Source organism: Fusarium subglutinans, assembly GCF_013396075.1.
Source record: "Fusarium subglutinans strain NRRL 66333 chromosome Unknown NRRL66333_c0000109, whole genome shotgun sequence".
Taxonomy (NCBI): domain Eukaryota; kingdom Fungi; phylum Ascomycota; class Sordariomycetes; order Hypocreales; family Nectriaceae; genus Fusarium; species Fusarium subglutinans.
Genome location: NW_023502172.1, coordinates 1 through 15,765, shown reverse-complemented (window position 1 = coordinate 15,765; position 15,765 = coordinate 1). Strand labels below are relative to the sequence as shown.

Genomic DNA, 15,765 nt, shown 5'->3' with positions numbered 1-15,765 from the left:
GTTGATCTTCCGCTCCAGAAGTCGGATCTCACACGGACACTTCATTCATAAACTCAAAAGGACTGGACTCCTTGTCTCACTACGCATTCAACGTCAACCGAAATCACCTCACACCAACACCCTCTGCTCGCTTGTCTAGCAATAGTTCCAAGCACAACTTTCCTCAAAAAGAAAATTAGTGTCAAGTCAGTGGCACGAACCTGTCCACGATCCCTTCTATCCTAGGACGTTGTTCACTAGCAGCAACTCCTCATCACCCCACAAACTCACTTAGAACCCGACCAAAAACCAAAAACCTATTTGAGAAAAGACGTAACCCAGAAACCAAAATCTTCAATCATGTCGCTCTCGCGCGCTTTCACAACTAGAAAGGCCAAAATGGCTGGCCAGACCGAGATGGGAGAGCAACAAGTTCAAGTGCCGCACCGTAGTAACTCGGCCCGCGATAGACAGCATCCTATTCTACGACACCAGATTTCTGCTCCGCTTCAACTTGTTCACACGACCAACATGCTTTCCTACAACGCTCCCGATATCCCGCATGCTGTTCTCCGCAGCAAGTCGTCTCTGCGTTCCGTTGGCGAAGAATCCGAGGCTCCTTCAACTACCGAGTCCACTCCACCTACGAGCCCGGATGTATCTCCTGTCGAAGAGTGCCCGGGTCCTAAGCCGAACCATCTGTCAACCTATTTCAGTGTCGCGGACAAGCCAGCTGTCCTGCCAAAGATCTCCGAGGCTCCTGCAATTCCCAGGCGTTCGCCTTCGCACACTAAGCAGAACTCATACGAAGCGCTTGCCCGTCAACGGTCCACCTCGCAGATGTCTAGGGACTCAGAGCACTCAGTATCGACCAAGGCCAGCTTCACCTTTTCACGATCATCGTCAACTTCTACTAGGGCGTCATCAGCTTCATACGTCTCTGCCAGCCAGGCCCAGAAGGCTCCCCCAATGCCTGTTCCAGCAGTCCCCGCAGTCGCTCCAGTTCCCCCACCATCTTTCCAGCAGCGAGCTCTCAAGGATTCACACCCATTTGGTCACGAGCTTGCACAAGTCACCGAGCTCGCCGAAGAGTACAGCACCAGGCCGACGACCAAGGAGGATGAGGAGGACCACCGATTCATGAAGTCCAGAGGTCTGAACAAGTTCTCCCCCGAGGAGTATCTCAGCGACGTTCAGAGCCTCATCCTCAGTTTCTTTCCTGAGGTGTCACATGCCAAGCCTACGACACCGCAGTGGATTTGATCCAAAGACGCACGCTTCGCCGGCACTCCGGTTTCTTAATTCGGCAGTACATATTTAATAGACGTTTTACGACCATGAGAAGGGGGTCCTCAGTTGGACAATGGCAGACATGACTAAAAAGGTACATAGTTATTGGTTGCTCCACGTAGCGGCATCTATTCACTCATTGGATATTTTTTTCACTTTGATCACGTCTCTTTTAGTTTGGTTTGGTTTGGGTTACTTTGAATGAAAGGACTGTCTGTGTCTGATGCTCACATGCTAGAGAGTGTTTGACCCGACACGGGATTCAATGGGGCGTTTGATAGGGCCAGGGTGGAATAAGGACTGGATGGATGGACGGATGGATGTGAATGGACGGATGGATCTATGTATGGGATGGATACCTGTTTTCTTTTGCTGGATGAATCTGTTTCATGATGTTGTATCTAGATGGATACTTGGTCATGCTACCTACCTACACACTCGCCATAAACGGCAATTTTTCCTTTTCATGTTCCGATTTCCGTTTCTAGAGCGATGACCTTGATGCTACTGATTTGAGTTAAGCTGAAACTGCAGATCTTCAATCGTTGCAACAGACGGTCTCAAGGTTAAAGTGAAATACGTGTGCAGCAGAATAAGACATTGTGAAACTTCTCATCAATTAGCAACAAGCATTTTCATGCGGTGCTCGTTGCTTTTTTTTTTTTTTTTTTTTTTTTTTATTCCTTTACCGTGACTTGGACAGCCTCCCTTGAACTACGGCAATTGTACAAGGGGCCGCTGCAGGGTCGGAAACACGCCTTACTCTAACTCAAACAGTAATTTGGTATTATTAGAGTAGGGGCTTGAAAAACGGCTTGGGGATATACAACTTTGGGCAATAAGTTGACGTATCCCTTGATGTTGTCTTGTCTATCTTTGCCCTTTTTTTCTCTCTTTTTTTCTTCCATGTGTGCTTGTTGGGGTTTTGAGTTTTGGGTAGCTTCTCCCGTTGTGGCGTCTGAGTTTTTTTCTATGTGACGCGTCTGGCTTTCAAACTTTCTTTGTTGAGGGTGCGACTCGCGAGAGACAAATAATAAACTACCGGATGGCAACCAATCTAATTTATGCTCCCATCTTATTCCCGACGAAGCTGCCATAGCAGGGGCAGAATTGCTATTTGTCGAGGCTACACATAATGGTTGATGAACTTTGTGTGCTATAGATCATCTATTTGACACATGTGGAATACGGAAACTCATAAAAGCAGCAACAGCAACTGAACGTCTTACGATGCACTGTCGATGTATTACACAATCCTAATGCATACATGTTCTGCAATATATTATAGTCTCATCCATTCCATTGAACCCGGGCGTTTGGGTCACCGTTGCGCCGTTTTGCCGGTTTATGTCCATGGAATGAATAATTGGTAATTTATGCCTACCCTAGACCGTGTCTCTAGGTAACTCGAGGCTTCAACATGTTTCAGATCCGACATATTTCGCTCCTGATATTGATCAATGTCTTGCTCATGAAATATTCGCGTCTGAGCCAAGCCGCAATAGTAGATGCCCTTCGCGGCCAAACACTACAAATCCCCAATCTTCATAATTTCTTCCGGGGTTGGCCCCATCCTCGAGGTCAACTCAACCGCCACCATGAGCATGTTACGCCAATCGTCAATCGAGCGATGGAGCGCATGGCTATATCATATCCGTTGATCGCCCGTCGAAAAAAAGATGACATTGCTTCCCTGGCTTGCTCACTATATCCCCAAGCTCGTAGGCGACAGATCGAGGCATTGACTCTCTATACGACGTGGCTCGTTTGCTGGGATGATGCTGTCGATGCTAACGAGGGCGATCTGGCGGGTGACTTTATGCGAGCAGAGCGCTGGAGGGAGCAGACCATGCGCATGGTTGGTGAGGCATTGGCCATTGACGAAATGAGCACGAGTGAAGCGGATGACGATCCCATCAATGGCGTGTTTAGAGAGTTCGGTGCGCGATTCTGTCAGACGGCGCCGAGGGATCAACGGAGCCTCCTATACGATGAGATCCAATTCTTCATCAACAGCTGCGCAACTGAGCAGAAACTCCGTTTGGCCAGTCGTATACCTGATTACGAGCCGTACATGAAGACGAGGATCGGCACTGTCGGTGGGAGAATGCTCTGCAGCCTTGTACCATATGCAACGGACGAGAGACTCACAGGAGCGTTATCGTCAGGTCCAGAGATCGTTCATTTATGGACACAAGTGAGCATCCTCCAGAGCTTGATGAATGATATGCTGTCGCTGAAGAAGGAGTTGCGGACTGATTGTGTCATCAACGCCGTTGCAGCCATCATGAAGCCTGGCATGAGCTTGGATGATGTGGTTGCTAAGCTGGGAGATCGGATGAAAATGGCAGTCAGCAATTTTGACGATGCAGCGAATACGTTGCTTCATAAGACTGAGTTTCAAGAACAAACACACCCTATCGTGAAGAGATACGTTGAAGGATGCCGTTCCATCGTCACAGGCACACTTAGATTTACGTATGGAGACTTTCTCTGTCCGTCAACAACAAAGCTGACTTTGACACAGATTAACATCGCCCAGATACAACATACAAAAACTCATAGAAGAAGACGGGTCATTAAAAATTACACTTTAAAGGTGTCCCGATACACAAACCAATCTATACCCTAGACCATATCCTAACTTTCTAATGATCCCCGTCTCAAGGCATGCATAGGTAAAAGTATCGATCACAAGAGTTCAAAGGTGTCATCGCCTTTGGTTTTGCGACGACACCGCCTTCACAAGATCTGTGATGGTAACAATCCGATACCCCTGCCGTTTGAGCTCAGGAAGAACAGTGCGCAACATGGGCACAGTCCACGATCTCCTGTCGTGGCAGATAATGATAGCTCCCGGGTGAGCCATGCTCAGAATATGCTTCGCGTTGGTATCGGGGTACGGTATCTGGGGGTCGTGAGGATACACACTGCCCAGAGTGATGCGAAAACCCTGGTTTCCCAACACATCTCGCATCCGCCTGTTGAATAATCCAGATCCTGGGCGGAAGTAATTGTTGGGGAGGATCTGCCCGTTAGCGGCGTATGCCTCCGTCAGCATGTCCTTGACGAGGTGGACTTCCTCCAGCAGCTTTTCGTTACTGAGTGACCTGGAGGGCTCATCATGCATGGCATGGTTTCCCAGCTCATGCCCCTTTGCAACCAATTTGACGAGCTTGTCCTTGCGACCCTCAACCTGGGATCCTATGACAAAAAAAGTAGCGTGGGCCCCATTCTCCTCCAGTACTTGCATAATATCGTCGGTGTGGGCGGACGGCGCATCGTCGATAGATAGGGCGATGATCTTTTGGTCGGTGGGCTCTTCGAATAGGACGTCGGGGTACTTCCTCCGTAGCCAATTGATGAGGTATCTCGGAGGTTTGTAGACGCAATAGGCCGAGTAGAAGGGAAATATTAGGAGGCCTACGAGGACGAGGAGGGCTATAATGGTAGCCATGCGATTACGCCTGACCCTTCGCCGTAGCTTGGTGGGCAGGCGGAAAAGGGAGAATCGGGCCATCGGAGCATTGACTAGATGGTCAACTGCGGCCGCAAGTCCCAGAAACGAGACTCTGCAGCCTGCACATGCTCCCTCTTCTCAAGAGGGAGGGAGAAAGAAAGAAAGGGAGGAGGTTGGTGATGGTTGTGTGGTGGTGGTGGTGGTGGTGGTGTTGTTGAATACAAAGAGACCGAGAGGAACCGAAAAGGGGATGAGCATCATGGTCATGGCGCCTCATACATGCATACAAGACCCTGGGCTGGCCCTTGACGCTCCCGCTCGCGCTTCTGCGGCGTCTCTTTCGGCCAATGAAAGACGAGCCTAGTGCCAAACCCCTGCGCTTGACGCGGCACAGAAAAACATCATGGGGGGAACGTGCACAGGGCTGACACCTACACAGCCCAGTGGCACAGTTGATCGTTTCTGAAAGCGCAGCAAGCCAAGCACATCGGTTACGCTTCTAGCAATCAGCTCCAAGATTGGCGAAGGTTATCAAGCGCCTAAACCCTGTTTATAATCCTAATTTGAGCATTCAAGCGCGATTATGGTTCATTGCTCAGCCCTATCGCGCTTGAGACAGCTCCTAGGCCCTCTAAGCGATTGTTTCGGAGTTTTAATGATGCAGCATGTGGCTGCATTGGTATACGGGATGGCTGAATTAGCTGGCCGGTTCACTTATAGCCGATCGGGAGGCGCTCTTGCCGAGAGTACTGAGTATCAGTGATTGTGTCAAGTTTTGTTGCTGTTGGGTTTTTATGATGCCCTGATTTTGGTGGCCTCCGAGAGTCATGATACGAGCTGGGCTGCAAGAGACTTGTGACGGCCGAAGGGGTGAATGATGCCTGGGCGTTTGTATCCGAGACAATTGTGATCATAAAGTATGCTCTGTATTCCATGTCACCTGTTCTGTTTCTGGAATGGTTTCAGATTCAAAGCTGTCCCATAGCAATCGAGGTTAGTCTACTCGCATTATGAAAGACCTCATGATGCATCGACAGGCTCCCTCAACAGTCTTGACAAAACAACTGTTGATCAAGAATAAATCGCGTGACGTCGGTGAGTTTACTTCCCATAGCCAATTTGTCCCTGTCATTGGAGATTGGATTAGATGAGCCTCAGGGCCTCCCTCTATCCATCCTAGGAAAGCCATCTAATTTTGACACCGGAATGAGGCTAGCAACTTCGGCGGCCTGCGAAGACTGACGTCTTTGTTTCCAATTCCCTGCATAACGTTCTGACTCTAGCCTGCATCCAGTAAGCTTGCTGACGGCTCCAGGGGGTCCCAGGCCCTCGGAGAGAGAGTCCCCCCTGCACGGCCACGATCAACTATCGCTGGGGTTCCGAGGAGCGGGCGTTTCTCATTGGTCGAAAGCTGCGGCCTCCCGGCGTCCCCGCGAATAGGGAAGCTTCAGCCACGACCGCAACTCAGTTGAAGCATGCTTGAGTAGAGGCATCCAAACAATAGGAAGTGACATATGTCAAGGAAAATTCAATACATCATGCTTAAAAAAGATGCATTCAGACTCAGCTTAGTCTACTACTCATCTATTCACTTCATCAAACAATTCAATTCAGTCCACAGGTACCCCGCCGTTCTAGGTACTTGACCATCGCTGTTACAAACTCTCCACTCAAACAACTTACACGCAATTGACCAATCATCAACGACCTCACTCTCAGCAACCATGAGTCGTCGACAAGACCACCCCCAGCGCCACTACGGCCAGACCTACAACACAGAAAGCTCTAGGAACTGGAGTGACGAGGCTGTCAGAGGCAGCTGGGATTCTAACTACCAGAGAACAACATCTGCCAACACATCACCAAGAGACCAGTCCCAGGCCTGGAGGCGACCAAGTCCCCAAGCCTACGACAGACGCCAGACCATGGTTAACCAGTGGCTCGGCCAACAGTACAGCCATGACCCATCCTCGAATGTAGTGGATGCTGTTTCTGATCTCACAACTCCCACGACTTCTCCCGCCTTCAGTGACTCTCCCACATTTCCCTCTCGAACTCAGGAAGCACCTCCATATCAGACACACGCTGTGGCCAATGACTTTCTCGCCCCGCCTTCGAGGACTTCTATCCCCCACCGACCGCATGATAGCCACTATCACAATGCTCCCCCAGCTTCCTCTCGAGGCTCTACATCTTACCGCCTTGACAACAGATCCGTGGACTATCGACACATGGAGCCCAGGTCAGCCGAGCAAGATCTTCGAGGAGTTGGCTCGTTTGCCGACAATGATCGCTCACGGTACGTCTACAACTCACAATAGCAGGAAACCCCTACTGACTTGTATCTCCGTAGCCGGGAAGTCAAGTACAAACCACTCAGCAATTGGTTTGGCCTCTGGTTACCCCCTCAAGAATGAGCTTGGTCACATCAACACCCAAGTTTCGACAGCACTTCAACTTCAATGCTAAGCAACGATCCCAAGCGCTAACTGACAAATTCCGGAGAAAAGGCTTCTAGAAGAGCATAGTACTCTTCATTGCGTCTCGATTTCTTTCTTGTTTTTCTCCCTTATCTACCTTTCTTTCCAGATCTTTCTCTCTCTCTCCTCTCTCTCCTCTCTAACACAGCCTGACTTACATACATATATGGGTCATGTTGGGTTTATATGTTTCCCCCATTTTGTATGGCGTTTCCTTTTTAGATCGGACAGTCATTCCTTTGATTGTGTTAGACCAGTGTTGTGATCTTTCATACAAATCTTCTCTCTCTCTTTTCTTTATGGTCTGTATATACCTGATTTATCATGACATTCTCAGTCTCATGGACAAGTCATTTAAACAATGCAAGCCATTGTAGAGGATATTCATTTTCATGATGCATTCTTTATTTTCTCTATAAACAAAACGTTTCTTTTTTCCTTCCTTCTATCCAAAAAAAAATGACTGTCTGTTCTAATTCTCTGTTCCCTTCTCCTTTTCCTTTCTCAAAGCCTCCAGGCCTTGGAGCAAATCGTTCTTAAGATCTTCAAGACCTTCAACACCGATGCTCACCCGTAAAAGTCTCTTATCAATCTTAGGATCAGTCATCGCACGCCACTCAATCAAACTCTCAACACCACCCAAGCTAGTGGCATGGTGGAACAATTCCAACTTGGATGGCAGTCGCTTAGCGATATCTCCATCGCGAAGATACACCGAGAAAACAGGGCCGTAGCCATTGGGCATCTGCTTCTGCAACCAGCTACCCTCGATTGATGCTTCGGGCTGAAGACTGGCGTGCTGGACACGCTCGACAAGGGCGCCGATCGCAGATGAAGGATCACGCTGCTGCTCAGCCAACCAGGCAACAAGTGCAGTAGCTGTAGCACTCTGGCGCTGGACGCGGAGCTCGAGAGTCCGAAGCGAGCGGATACCCAGCCACCCCTCCAAGCTACCCATAACAGAACCAAGAAGAAGGCGGTCGTTGAGGAGACTACGTTCCCAGCCTTCGTGCTTGCGGTTGACAGACAGCGTACCACAGAGCATATCGGAGTGACCACCAAAGTATTTTGTCCCGCTATGCATGACAACATCAACATCATACTTGAAAGGATCCTGCAGCGGAGGGGGCGCAAATGTCGCATCAACAGTCAGGTAAGCACCAGCTCTCTTGGCCTTTTCTGCATATGCTGCAAGATCGCGCGCCTCTCCAGTAGGGTTCAGGGGCGTCTCGACATGGATGACATCGCCGGGCTCGAGGTCCTCAACAGCACAGTCCAATGGCAGTTGCTTGAGACCTGTCAGGCGAGAGAGAATGCTGATCACTCCGTGGCAGCCGTGGTACCCATCTCCAATTGCAATGCGCTTAGGGTTCAGATGGACCAACATGGCGTGGAAAGCAGACAGACCAGAAGAGTAAGTAACCGTTGGAGCGCCAATGACAGATGTGAGAATTGCCTCGAGACGAGTGGTGTTGGGACCAGTCGCCCGAGAGTAGACATGAGAGTCCAAAGGGTTGTTGGGCTACACAAGTTTAGCAGAAACTCGTTACGGGAGAAAAGGGTTTCATGATGGTCTTGGGTCGACTTCAGTTATAATGTTGCCGACCATCTGGTAGTCTCTTCTGGAGACACCTGCAGCAAACCAAGACAAGGAAGTATGCAGACTTACATCGGTATTATCCCAGGCCTTCAGCGCATCAGGGTCATTGCTGTACCTGAAAGTCGTGCTGACATGCATAGCCGGCGCAACGGCTCTGTGTGACTGGATGCCCTCATCGGCATGAACAGCGCGGGATGCCAGTGACAGCCTGGCGAGGGAGCTATCAAGTCCGGTCCGGGCCCCGGCTGTACCGTCCGGTACCGATGAGACGTCCTTGAGGTTGGTAAGAACTTCGTCAGAGGCCATGATTCCCGTCTTTGTTTTTTTTCAGTTGTTTTGAGAATTTGATAGGAATTTGTAAAGTTGATTGATATAATAGCAGTCTAGGTGAGGGGCAATCTTTGATACTAATATAGACTGGGGTGTCAGCCCAATTGACATGTCCTCAAAGCTGTTGACTCGCAGAGAACGGATTGCCAGGTTAAATTCGGCCTCGTCTGTTTTCTATATCTGCCCATGTATGGCGCCCTCTGGGTGATAGAGCGGGGCCTCTAAAAGGAATCTAGCAATGACAAGCACGCAATAACAAGTGGATGCAGCCGTTAGAACAATTTCTACGGTTTCTTTTACTGGACTGGCTCCGTCATCGGCTATATTACCACGCCCTATGGCAAGGTCCTGCTATGTTCAATAAGCTGAACCAGAATTATCCAATCAATATCGCATCAACTTTGACAATATAACACTGAATCGGTTGCTCGTTGAACTCAAGTCATCCACTCAGTTTATACTTCTGTAACCGAGGCCGAGAGTTTATAGCTTATCGATTCTAACGTCCTCACCCTGATGACCAGCGACCAATGGAAACTTTATGCAGGTACACTGAAACATATATATCTTCTCATTATCATTATGTAGCTCATATTCGTTCCATTCCGAGGGACACGACCCTACAGCAAATGTTGCTTGTCTGTCTGGGCATTACAACTCCACAGTCAGCCCACAGAGCTCTTTGCACAATGCACTCATCCAATCCTTGATTCTCCCATCAAGGTGTACCCAGGTCTCATAGCGAATGCAATTCTAGCATTATCCCGACCCAGTCAACCGAAAACGCCGAGAATATTAACGAAAACTCCAGGTATCTCTAATACAATGTAGAAGAACAAACTTTGATCGTGCATCTCATTGCATTTCTTGACCATCGGCTGAGACAGTCACCTTCGGAGATGCGTTGTCCATGGGAGTGAGCTCCGAGCCTTGGCCGCTCTGGGCTCTTTTGCGGCCATGCATGAGGAAACGGGATACAGTAGGATTGCTCGAGCTGTCCTTGTCGGAGAATTTCGAGAAAAACCCCCGCTTCTGAGGCTGTGCCTGGGGAGCCGGCTGCTGTTGCTGCTGCTTATGGTCGTCCAGTCCTACGTCTTCAAAACGCTCCTCGGCGGTTGGTGGCTGCTCGAATGATCGCTCGATCGCAGATCTAGGTAGTCGGGGAAGACGTGCCGAGTCAAGGCTCTGGCGTGTTGGGAAATCACCGTTGGGCATTGGCGATCGTGCAGAGATGTCCTGTTGCTCATGTCAGTCGTGCGCTGAGCAAATGCGAAGGACATCTGATTTCACGGATGGCAGATAATAGGAGATACGTACGAAAGATCGACGGTAGGAATCAAAGGACTCGCGGGAAATAGAGAAATGTTCAATGTCGCCGGAACTGCTTCGAGTATCTGTCGAGTTGCGGGTCGACAGATACTTCCGAGGCCACTGGCCCTTTTCCTCAGTAGGTGATGGCTTTGCGACCGTTAGCTTCAAATCTGACATTTTGCACGTTGGGGCTAAACCGACTTACAGGAAGATAAACGCCACTGTCGTTGACAACTGTTGCGCAAAGACAAATTAGCAAAGTTCCTCTGGTCTTGTGACACGATGCCAAATGCGCCTCTTCATGACTTACCCCCCACTGCGGAGGTTGAGGGGGAGGCCATGAGAGACGGGAGGCGACTAGGGTTGGTTGACATACCGCTCATCTTGTATTCCCCATTGTCGCGACCTTGACTTCGAATGCTTAAAACGGGGGTGGACTTGGAGCCAACAGTGTCGACTTTCTCGAAGCCAGGGGTAGAATCAGGGTGTTGGTTCTCATCTTGAACGATAACACTGCCAGGGCGACGAGCGAAAGGGTTGCGAATAGGCATTGCGAAAGACAAGCGGCGGGAGCTATTGATGGAATATTTGATTGTGGTGTATCAGAAGATGGTGTTGTTTGAGACCAGCAGTTGAAGTTCGGAAAGGTGAGAGATATGTGTCACGACGTATTACAGGCACAGGACAAAAACGAGATGGAGGGAAGTAAAATATAACATCGAAGAGAGGACGGATGGAAGGAGGGAAGGCGAAACGGGGGACGGGTTTTGGGGGCAGCCGATGTTTAAGTTAATTGACTTTTAGAGCCGGGGACGACGACGGGGAAGGCGGAACCCCAAGATGGGAATGGATCCAAGGGAATTATTGGAAATGGGAAGGGGGAATGGAATTGGGACTCGTGCTTGCCCAGTTAGAGGACGAATAGGAAAAATTGAAACATAGAAACAGCCTGTGGATCGATGCTAAGAACTCTGTAAGTGGGTGAGATGTGTGAGACTTGGCGATTAGTAGAGTGAGAATTGTGGTTGTATGTGTGGATAAACGAATACGTGTGTGCGTGGCACCACCGAGTCGGGTCAAATCCTCGCCTTTGAAGAGGGTGTGAAACATGAGGTTAGGGACTGCAGTGAGAGTTGAGAATGGACCGATCGAGAGTCCACAATGTGTAAGGGCGATGTTGAGTCCGAGATGGTTGAGAAGGGACCTCGGCATCCTGTTTCCAATTTGGTCTGTACTGTCTAAGGTACTATATCTATCATTCAGTGTTTTCGAAACATGTTACACTGGCTGGCAAAAACAAGCATCAACTATTTGCACTAGAGGGCTAATAAGCATTGCTTGCCATCTGAGAATCGCACCAGATGCTGCTCTGCTTGGCTGGGCATTGCAGCGTATCGTAGGTACCTAACATACCTACACAGCCATTTTACAAACTGCATGTCAGCCGAGCATCGCCAGCAGATCAGCATAGCACTAGGGTCAGGTCCCAGGTTGGCCCCCCCCGGAGTTCAGGGACTTGATTGACACCAACAATTGCCAAGACTGGAAGGGTTGAACGCTTACCGTCATCGGGTCCATCGTCCAACAACGATCCTATTGGCGTGGCAGAACAACAGTTCACACACCAGGAATCGCAACAAGCAAGATCCGGGCCGCTGATAATCTCTGATACGATAAACTGTGTTTAGATAGCGATGCTGGCGGCACGATACAGTACATAAGTAGATCACCTGAATCAAGGCTTGCAGCAGACGGACGGCATCCTGATCGACACCTCACCAACCAAGGCAGACTCCCAGAAGAGATGGCAATCATGTCTGCAATGAACCTGGCGCGGCATCTGTCCCGAATTTGGCAACGTTGCGGCACCCTGTTCCGTTTTTGTTCCAAGATAACGTGCCTGATCCTGTTTGGGATGGTGAAAGTTAGATGTTGGAGGTTTGATGGTCCGGTCCCTATGACGACTTGTCGATGGTTCCCTGATTCAGGACCAATCCCACCAAGACTCAGTTTCAAAGGCTCATTGATTCCAAGTTGGTGGTCGCTAACGGTAGGTCTTGATGTCAGGACTGATTTTGACTCTCTACTTAATTGGCCATCTCCCCATACGTGCGCACAACGCTTTTAGTGGTCATAATCTTTGATTGTAACAGTGGTAAAGTGGTCCAGAGCCAATGTCCGGGATATCCGAATGGTGGGTCGATCCTCAGAGCATAGCCTTCTCCCTTGAGAGGACCCGAAACGCCGATCCGGCCTTCAATCGGTGCTGCCAGTGACCCACTAACACCCGAATTCAAGTCCCGGGCCTTAATTGCACCCGACGCCGATGGTGACATGATCCAATTGTAATTGGGCAGACTAACACCTTTAATAAACTTTTTCTCAGCTTACGGTTATGGCATTCTTTTCGAAGAGACGGGTTAGATACTAATGTAAAAACTGTTTTCATGACTCAGGCGAGACAACACCATATAGCTTGCTTATCTCATTGCAATCAACACCCAACATGCATACCTACCTACCTAGTACCTTACCTCAGAGGACGCCAGAAAGTTTAGGCGCTTGTTCCTAAGCGACAGTACATAATATTTAGCCAAGTTAGCCTAGACTTGCATGACTCTTTGGTGGGTTTGTTTTGGCATTCTCTCGAGTCCTACTCCGTAGACTTTCTTCATTCCGGAGGCTTACCTACCTAGGTGTCTATCACGAAGTGCCTCTTAAAGACTCAACTGAGTACTCACAAAGTCATATATGGGATAAAGCTCGAGCATGCTAAATAAACTATCCTCAAAGTGCCTACCTTACCTTACACTGCTTCAGAAGACATATGTCTCTCCCGTCACGTTTTCCCGTGTAATACGGTAACTTATGTCAACTTGGCTGGAACCTGTTGCTACCCGAAACATGTTTCAATGCTCCAAAGACCAGATCAGACTAGGGCAGCGCTTACCAGCATGCCAACGACGGTTGATGGGGTGTTTAGTTTGTCTATTGCGGTTTTCTGATACTACATCCTTGGCTCATTATCCTCTGGATACAAACAACCTGGACAAACAGACTTGGTATCTTGCAATCGGTTGCCTTCATTCTCTCCTATCTAGGCAATCTGTCCAGCTCAGCCGACCATGTGTAGGTATTCGAGAAAAGCCTCGACGGTTCATGCCGGCTCGCTCGCCCATCTGGTATTGATTGCTATCTTCCTTGAGTAGGTAGAACATGTTCTCCAAACCTCAGTGAAAGTCTCTTTCAACACGCATATTCTGTTCCATCTCGGTTAGATAGTACCAGTCAAGGTGTTCACCGAACGGGACAGAGCTGCCGGTTCATTCTCCGAGTGACACTGGCCACTGCCTATCCGCACCTGCCTACCGATGTCAGTGAATATTGGTAACTTCCAAACGATTCATCGCACTTGCACTCCCAACAGTCCCGTCTCGATCAACAATGACACGTGATAATCTGGCTATGGCACTCACGAGGCTCGTTTAGAGCTTGGCTTGGCTTTCTTGTTGCTTCCTCGCCCAAATTCGTTACCACGCATCACCCACTCACCCTCATTTTTGGAACCTGGATTGTCATGTTACAATTTTGGAGCCTTTCAAACATCCAAATCGTCTGAATGTTTTTGTAAAGTTGAAGCATATTCTGTACTCTCTTTTCCCTTGGAGCCTCTGTTAGACTTCATAGTATCAAGTCTCATCATGACTGCCTTCTTTGTGGATTGGGATCTCTGGCAAGAGATGACTTTCGTACGTATATCCTTGTACCTACCAATGGACAGTTTGACTTCGAAAAGCATCGTTTCAATAACTAACTGCAAGTTGTAGGTTCTGGGGTGCTGCATCGTTCTTGTTTTCGCCATGGGACTTGTGAAACTATGGTGGTCTAACCGAGCCATACGCCGTCTTGAGATTATCGACGAGGAGAAGCGCGCACGAATCTCCCTCATGTCACGTTGCGGCATCGAAAATATGCGAGCTCCCGAGATTCCTTTCGGTGTTCGTGCTATTCTGAGCGGCGTCGAGGTGGAGGGCATCTGGATCTCAAGGCCAAATTCGCCTGGGCCATGCCAACTCACACCAGTAGCAACTCAAGTTGGTCGGCGCATTAGAATATCCAAAGGAAAGGGGAAAATGGTAGACATAGGATCATCAGAATGTCTATCAGACACATTCGACTCCGAAACGACGCCAAGTTACCCAACATCCACAAAGACATCTCAGCAGGATGGCATTGTTTCAACAGATGGCGTCCAGAACCAGCAAGAACACGTCGACCCAGCCAGTTCAATGACGAAGACTCAAGTTGACTCGATTGTCCGACGGAATTCACAGGTGAACTGCAACCACACCGGTTCTAGATCATCTAGCAGTTGCAACGATGACTTCATTACGCCAGAACAAACACCACCAAGATCTACCGTAAGCCAGACAGAAGCTTTCGAGAAGGGGAAAGGACACTCGGTATCAGACACCATCTTCAGTATAGAGCAGCTAAATGCCTTGCCACACGTGAGAAAGCCATCAACGGGAAGCGTGGCAATGCCAGGCGAACACCCCAGAGTCCTCAGATCAGAGAAGAGGCGATTAATATCGGAATCGTCGAGCAGTTAGCAAATCATCACGAATTCTTGCAAGTGCCCAATTTCTCTGATTGCCATTGAGGTGCTATCTAGTTGTTTTAAATCTGTCGGGGCTCCGCCGTAAATCCGTCGGCTCGTTCCCGCGGGATCTAGGGTCGTGGAACGACATCGGGAACCAGATCTAGTGCCATCACATCATTGAACTCTGGAGAACCAGTACCCAAGGACCTAGAAGCGCGGGGGAGATCATTGGGTAATAGTATAAAAGGCTTCCAAGACATGTCCGACACCTACTAATTCCTTTACTCCCTTAGAATTAGCTGCTTGTCTCATTTAAGGCACTTGAATATCAACGACAGATTGTCCAGACACCACAAGCTGTTAAAGAGTAACACCAAAAATGACATCTCAGACTATTCATGATATTGCAACCAAAGGTTTTGATGACGCCCAGTCTTATGACGCGCACCGGCCCTCTTACCCCCCTGCTGCTGTCGCCAGTCTTCTGGGACATCTCGGTCTCGAGGGCCAATCTGGACGCCATATCCTAGACCTTGCAGCTGGCACTGGCAAGTTCACTGAGCTTCTGTCTGCCAGACCGGAAGGGTACAAAATTATTGCCGTAGAGCCGTTGGACTCGATGAGAAATACCCTTATTGCCAAGAAACTCTCCAAAGTGGACGTTCGGCCAGGTACGGCAGCTAACATGAAGGACGTGGGAGATGGATGGGCA

The 15,765-nt window shown here is 49.1% G+C and overlaps 8 protein-coding genes across 8 annotated transcripts; 5 read left to right on the top strand and 3 right to left on the bottom strand.

Moving 5' to 3' along the window:
• Positions 1-339: 339 nt before the first annotated feature.
• FSUBG_8155 (uncharacterized protein) lies at positions 340-1,242 on the top strand (the record flags this gene model as incomplete). The annotated part of the gene is made up of 1 exon (XM_036686533.1): positions 340-1,242. The coding sequence occupies one exon, from the start codon at positions 340-342 to the stop codon at positions 1,240-1,242; it is 903 nt and encodes a 300-aa protein (XP_036536312.1).
• Positions 1,243-2,689: 1,447 nt separating this feature from the next.
• FSUBG_8154 (terpene synthase) lies at positions 2,690-3,834 on the top strand (the record flags this gene model as incomplete). Its single annotated transcript, XM_036686532.1, has 2 exons — positions 2,690-3,764; positions 3,812-3,834. 2 exons carry the CDS (start codon positions 2,690-2,692, stop codon positions 3,832-3,834), a joined length of 1,098 nt encoding a protein of 365 aa, XP_036536311.1.
• A 145-nt stretch (positions 3,835-3,979) lies between these two features.
• On the bottom strand, positions 3,980-4,789 carry FSUBG_8153 (nodulation nodB; the record flags this gene model as incomplete). Its single annotated transcript, XM_036686531.1, has 1 exon — positions 3,980-4,789. The coding sequence occupies one exon, from the start codon at positions 4,787-4,789 to the stop codon at positions 3,980-3,982; it is 810 nt and encodes a 269-aa protein (XP_036536310.1).
• Positions 4,790-6,453: 1,664 nt separating this feature from the next.
• FSUBG_8152 (uncharacterized protein) lies at positions 6,454-7,146 on the top strand (the record flags this gene model as incomplete). The annotated part of the gene is made up of 2 exons (XM_036686530.1): positions 6,454-7,028; positions 7,083-7,146. 2 exons carry the CDS (start codon positions 6,454-6,456, stop codon positions 7,144-7,146), a joined length of 639 nt encoding a protein of 212 aa, XP_036536309.1.
• Positions 7,147-7,681: 535 nt separating this feature from the next.
• Positions 7,682-9,115, bottom strand: FSUBG_8151 (cystathionine beta-lyase; the record flags this gene model as incomplete). The annotated part of the gene is made up of 2 exons (XM_036686529.1): positions 7,682-8,731; positions 8,879-9,115. The coding sequence occupies 2 exons, from the start codon at positions 9,113-9,115 to the stop codon at positions 7,682-7,684; spliced, it is 1,287 nt and encodes a 428-aa protein (XP_036536308.1).
• Positions 9,116-9,994: 879 nt separating this feature from the next.
• Positions 9,995-11,001, bottom strand: FSUBG_8150 (uncharacterized protein; the record flags this gene model as incomplete). The annotated part of the gene is made up of 4 exons (XM_036686528.1): positions 9,995-10,375; positions 10,457-10,597; positions 10,656-10,684; positions 10,761-11,001. 4 exons carry the CDS (start codon positions 10,999-11,001, stop codon positions 9,995-9,997), a joined length of 792 nt encoding a protein of 263 aa, XP_036536307.1.
• A 3,150-nt stretch (positions 11,002-14,151) lies between these two features.
• Positions 14,152-15,113, top strand: FSUBG_8149 (uncharacterized protein; the record flags this gene model as incomplete). The annotated part of the gene is made up of 3 exons (XM_036686526.1): positions 14,152-14,199; positions 14,278-14,871; positions 14,934-15,113. 3 exons carry the CDS (start codon positions 14,152-14,154, stop codon positions 15,111-15,113), a joined length of 822 nt encoding a protein of 273 aa, XP_036536306.1.
• A 319-nt stretch (positions 15,114-15,432) lies between these two features.
• On the top strand, positions 15,433-15,765 carry FSUBG_8148 (uncharacterized protein; the record flags this gene model as incomplete). Its single annotated transcript, XM_036686525.1, has 1 exon — positions 15,433-15,724. A coding segment is annotated over one exon (292 nt), but the record flags the coding sequence as incomplete, so codon positions are not given.